The sequence below is a fragment of the Podarcis pityusensis genome, assembly GCF_964106645.2.
Source record: "Podarcis pityusensis genome assembly, chromosome: 11".
NCBI lineage: Eukaryota > Metazoa > Chordata > Lepidosauria > Squamata > Lacertidae > Podarcis > Podarcis pityusensis.
Window position 1 is genome coordinate 11,216,504 of NC_138036.1, and position 6,000 is coordinate 11,222,503.

The 6,000-nt window shown below is 43.3% G+C and overlaps 1 protein-coding gene across 2 annotated transcripts in view; it reads left to right on the forward strand.

Annotated features, from left to right (window-relative positions):
• Positions 1-4,854, forward strand: part of SMAD4 (SMAD family member 4) — a 30,233-nt gene extending 25,379 nt beyond the window's left edge. For both annotated transcript variants that reach the window (XM_080973512.1, XM_080973511.1), the window contains exons 11-12: positions 648-786; positions 2,160-4,854. In XM_080973512.1, coding sequence (XP_080829638.1) covers positions 648-786; positions 2,160-2,371 — 351 coding nt within the window. In that variant the 3' untranslated portion in view covers positions 2,372-4,854. The remainder of the gene's footprint in view (positions 1-647; positions 787-2,159) is intronic.
• Positions 4,855-6,000: the final 1,146 nt, after the last annotated feature.

A 6,000-nucleotide genomic window follows, 5' to 3' on the forward strand; every position in this document is an offset into this window, starting at 1 on the left:
TCCTATACCCCCACCCTTAATGCTTCCTCCCCAGGGGCAGCTGTGTGCGTGCGTCTGTCTTTCCAACATGTCACTTCTCCAACATTCAGTAGCCTCAAACCATGTTGTGTAAGTGTGCTGTTTATGTTGTTGCCCAGCCATTCATTATAATTCTCATGTGCACAAATAGTTTGGTCTGATTTGGTGCCTAAGTTGCCTGTGTGCCTTTTCACAGAAGCCACCATCATTCAGTGTGGTCCATGATCTTCTGTTCCTGAAGCATGTGGCAGGAACTTAATAAACAGTTGCTACTCGATATGTAGTAACAATCCCTACACAGAATGCATTTATGTGGCTTCTTCTGCATGATTCCTGGTGTCCACCTTCGCAGTTTGCAGCGCTCTTGTTGTGTTTTCCACAGTGCATACAACCAGTGGCGTCAGAATCTTAGAAGGAGATTCTTAGAAGGAGAACAGCAAAGGGAGAGAACAGTCAGCTTTATGTTCTAGAAATAAACTTAGCCAGACAAGTTTGTCCTAATTTTTTGAGTTACCTGCACTTTCTGCATTGTGAAAGCCTTAAGTGGTGGGAATTCCCAGTTGTTTTAATTATGGTGGGTGTTCTTTCAAAGACTAATTTGTAATCTCTGCTGTTTCTTTTTTAATAAGGTGTTCGATTTGCGTCAGTGTCACCGTCAGATGCAACAGCAGGCTGCTACAGCACAGGCTGCAGCTGCTGCTCAAGCTGCTGCAGTTGCAGGAAATATTCCTGGGCCAGGATCTGTAGGAGGAATTGCTCCAGCCATCAGTAAGTGGCATATAAAAGTAAATTACCAGCTTTTCCCACCTCTCTTTGCTATTATTCACTTTTGAAATGATTTTGGCAGGGATAAATTAAATTTGATCATGCCAAACTGTGGTTTGATCTTCCAAATGTGTGAACAAACCATGATTTATAGTTGTTCACTTGTTTCCTTTTTTTGTTCATCACTCCTGTTTCCAGATGCAGTGACCTCTGGAGGCAGACAAATTAATAGAACTGCGGTTTGTCAGTTCAGACAAAACAAACCGTGGTTTGCAACCCTATTGAACCATAGCTTTGCACGATGTCTGGCTTGAGCTGTACACGTGTCTATCTTGTTTTTCATCAGGGAATTTGTTGTGTCTCCTTTCAACATGATATACCCCTATGGTGAGTTGACAGGAGTGCTGGGTGTGAAAGCATTTACAGAATTCCTTTCCCATGGGAATTCACATGGTGCAGCGGTTTTTGATAAATGCTTGGAATGTCATGTAGCAGGAAACTGGAGGCTGCAGTTCAGATGAGACAGCTATATCTCCTACTGCTTTTTAAATCTGGAAGATGGTTAAAAAAAGTTCCCTGCAGGGCAGAAGCAGGAGATGGTTAGGACCAGCTACGACCTGCTACCAAAATTGGACAAAAGAATCATGGATTCTGTAGGGTAGTGTAAGTTTCTTCTGAAATGCTGCTGGAATGTTAAAGTAAAGGTAAAGGGACCCCTGACCATTAGATCCAGTCGTGGCCGACTCTGGGGTTGCGGCATTCATCTCGACTTATTGACTGAGGGAGCCGGCGTCCAGCTTCCGGGTCACGTGGCCAGCATGACTAAGCCGCTTCTGGCGAACCAGAGCAGCACACGGAAACTCCGTTTACCTTCCCGCCGGATCGGTACCTATTGATCTACTTGCACTTTGACGTGCTTTCGAACTGCTAGGTAGGCAGGAGCAGGGACCGAGCAACGGGAGCTCACCCCATTGCAGGGATTCAAACCACCAACCTTCTGATCGGCAAGTCCTAGGCTCTGTGGTTTAACCCACAGCGCCACCTGCCTCCCGCTGGAATGTTAGGCTCTGTTAAATTGAGCTTTGGCATCAGGATTTAGGCCTTGAGGATTCTAATAGGACAGTAATAGCTGTTACACATTTGTTGCATATTTTCCTTAGCCAAGAGCATAAATATTTTGAGACTATTGGAAACTGTTGCTGCTCACCCAGCAAACAAATTTTAAATATTTTCAGAAATCTGGGAAGTGTTTGGCAGCAAGCATTGTTGCTGTTAAAGCACCCAAGCCACTCGAAAGCTGGGTTGAGGCTGGCAAATTGCTTACCTGAAACCGAAAGCTAAGAAGGGTGTTTAATGCAGTCCTTGGCTCTTTTTAGGTTTGTCTGCTGCAGCTGGAATTGGCGTGGATGACCTTCGCCGCCTGTGCATCCTCAGGATGAGCTTTGTCAAAGGTTGGGGACCTGATTACCCAAGGCAGAGCATTAAGGAGACGCCGTGTTGGATCGAAATCCACCTGCATCGGGCCCTGCAGCTCCTAGACGAAGTTCTTCATACCATGCCTATTGCAGACCCCCAGCCCCTAGACTGAGACCTTGCTGCTGTTCTTAGCTGTTATAGAGTGAGGATGGCGGATTGTAAAATACAATTTTATTAACCGGAAGATATATTTTGCTTCCGTTCTGCTTAATCTTTTAACCAGGTTTTAAAGAGAAAATGTCTTTGCCACCTTGCTCTCAGCAGAAAAAAAATAAATAAATCAGAACCTGCAGGAATTCTGAATAGTTTCACACCTTCGGGCTTGTTCTGCAGTTGTGGGAAGCTGACGCCAAGCAGCAAAGTTTTGATTGTGGTCTTGGCGTGATCAGTGCTGTGCTTAGGCCTTGGAAATCTCACCTGGCTTGATTAAGGGAACCCCCCTCCCCTGCTCCATTCTCTTGGCGGCATGGATTTTGGGAGGCTCCTCTTAAGCACTTATTCAGCCTGCCCCTTAGCTAGATCCACCCCAAATGAGCAAAATCATGTTGATTATTCTAAAGGGATGGTTTCTGGTGCCGTACTCTGCTACAGCACTGGGGCACGTCTCATAGCAAGGCTCTGTATGTGAAATATTTATGTACACATAATCATTTGAAACACACTAGAAATGGATGGGCTTCGAAGCTGGCACTAAATGTAAATGCAACATAAAATATTCAGCAAGGAGAACTGCCAGCTAAATTATGTAACCAGTGTGCAATGATACATATTTTCATTACTATTCCCAACTGATTTCCGCTACAGTGAAAAGGCTGTAAAACCTGGACAGTTGAGATAGCATTAATATGTGTTTTACTGCACTTGGAGTGCCATTTCAAAACCTCATAATCATGTTGATGGTTGCATCGCCGAGAATCCAGATTTTATATTTTTTAACATTTCTACTCAGGGCAAGATGGCAAACTTGTTTTTATACCTCTTGGTTATTTTAAGCTCTTTATCCCATCAATGATTTTATCTATTTGCATTGACTTTGTATAGAGAATTTCAGGTAGAAGTTGCAAATGTATTGGCTGTATGACAGATGCAATATTATGCTTTCTCTAGTTAATAAAACTACTGGAAAAAACTCTCAGCACTCTGATAGAAATTTATCGACAGTTTTTGTAAGTATTTTCCTACGTTTTGAATCCTTTCATCTGGAGTCCTGGATAAAGTGTCTGCCTGAAAATTCTGCAGGAAGCAATGGGAGGGTTTCTCTCCACTTTCCGGCTTGCTTTCAAACCCTGTGTTGTCAGCTGTCTTTCCCCTTTACGTAGGTCCAGTATTATAAGAACAAACAGTGGCAGGAATGGACACTGGCAGTTCCCCTAGCTAGCAGGCATACAGAACAGTGAGGAGCACATCTGGCCTGTAGCATCTCTCCCCTATGCCCAGCCCAGCTCCTGGTATCTAAGTCTCCTGCCTGTATTAGTCTCCCTCCTCAATTCAGCCTGACTTATTTTCTGCCTCGCCCTCCAGTTTTCTATGAAACCAAAGGATTATAAAACTTCTGATCATCTGAAAAGGTGTCCTGATTAATCAGGCAACTTTTAAATTTTATTTTAAAGTTAATAATTGCCAGTATAAGTGCATACATAAAGCTGTAGGTGGCAACCTCCAATTTTAGTGGAGGCGTCCCTCTCCCCTGCTGCCTGAAAAAGGAGTGCTCTGTAAGATGGTGCCTGTTTTTATAACCTAAAGACAAAGCATGGTTTTTCTTCAAAACTATGTTATTCCTATGCAAACGTATGCAGACTTAATTGAGTAATCAATTAAAAGCCATACCATTACTCAACGAAAGAGTTCTTTAAATGAGCAACAGCCCCAATGGAAGTTAAGTAATTTTAAGTACTCAGCATTTTTTTATTCTTCATGTAGAATTTCTTCCCCGCCCCCAAGCTTAAGCAAAAAAATACAGCTTTGCATCTTGTGGGTGGGGTGTGGGTGTTTGAAACTTTGCAATTCCTGGAAGAGAGTTTTTTGCCCTGCTCTTAAATGTTGAACTGCAACACAGGGGCTGCTCTAAATCAGGCTCAGCAGAATGGTTAACCCAGCCCCAGATGTAGCCTCTGAATGAGTTAGTCATCAGTGTAGGGCCTGACAAGCACACCAGGGCATCAGAGTGGAAGGCAGCTGGAACCCAATGTGTGCTAGAGCTTTTCCAAGTCTGTAAATAGTGCAAGAAGCATCAAAGCAGTCAGACAGGTTTTCCTAGGCGAGTCTCACTTCAGAGATGCAAATGTACCAGTTGCCTTGGCTTTCTTTCAAAAAAAGCATGGGAGGCCTTGTGGGGAGAGTATGTGTGAGTGCCAGATTTTAGTCCCCTCCCAAGTCTATCCTCTGTATACATCTTGGGCTACTTTGAATGGTCAGTGATGGAAGGAGAGCCCTGTGTATCCCCAGTTCCAATTTATGGAAAAAAAGGGGGAGGGGAGCCAAACAATTTCTTCCAACCTGGACACTATGTATATCATGAAAACCCAGAATTGTGTGAAGAAAAATGGAATGCTTCAAACTGTACGAATTATAGAAATAAAGCAAATTTGCATACTTGCCTATTTTGCATAATTCCTCCTCTTGTCACGAGACTGGGCATGTCGGAAAACCTGCATAGGACACTTCCCTTATCCCCTGCTTCTGTTTACAGTCTTTGGGACAAGATAGTTTTTCTTTATAAATACGTAAGTAAGTAAGTAAGTAAGTAAGTAAGTGAAAGTTGAAATTCTCAGGCTGAATTCTGCTTCCAGGATCTATATGTACTTGCATAATGCAGCTGCAGAATTGTGAGGTAATTATGGTCCTGGCACCTTCCTGGTTGTGAAACTCTTGCCTGAGAATCAGCTCTGCTCTAGGTCTTTCAAAGTGGTAAAGAAAACACTCCCCATTTTCGAAAACCTCTGGAGCTGATGTCACTCCTGTTGCAAAATAAAATATAGAGATAGTCTGTGTATAATTGCCTGCTGGGATATTCTTAACAAGCAAGAACGCCCCCTGGAGCATACACTCATTGCTTGAAAATAACAGTTTGCTGTGTTGCACAAAGGAATTGGTAAGAGATGCATATTTGGGGGAACAGCCCCACTTCTGCATTATTTGGTCATGAAAAACACCTTACCTGCTATAAATGTTGAGCTGCTGTGATAACTAGCTTTTTGTCTATGACAGCCAAGGTATTTAGTCTTTGCAGATTTCAATCCGATTGTACCAAGTGGTTTTAATTTTAACCTTTGTTCTCAGTGGGGAAAATGGCAGTTGTGGATTGCATGAGTTTGCAATTCCTTAAAAGGTGCAGCTGTGTCAAGTCTGTCTCAGACTACATAAAGAACAAGCATTATTGTGGGCACCTTTAAAAAAAGTTAAAACATGTTTCATTGGCTGGTTTGTGCTTATGGAAGCTTAAAAAGGTAAAGGGACCCCTGACCATTAGGTCGAACCACCGACCTTCTGATCGGCAAGTCCTAGGCTCTGTGGTTTAACCCACAGCGCCACCCGCGTCCCTATTATGAAAGCTTATGCCCACATAAAAAACTTTTGGTCAAGAGCTGCAAGATTAATGCCATGAAATGGACCAATGAGACCTGTAGTGAATGTTAACTTGTCTCCCAGAGTTTCCTGTGAGCCGTATGCCAGCTGGTGGTGGCCAGGAAGTTCCTGTTTAACCATGATGTCCAGAGGGTTTGGGATCTGTCTTGCATCTAC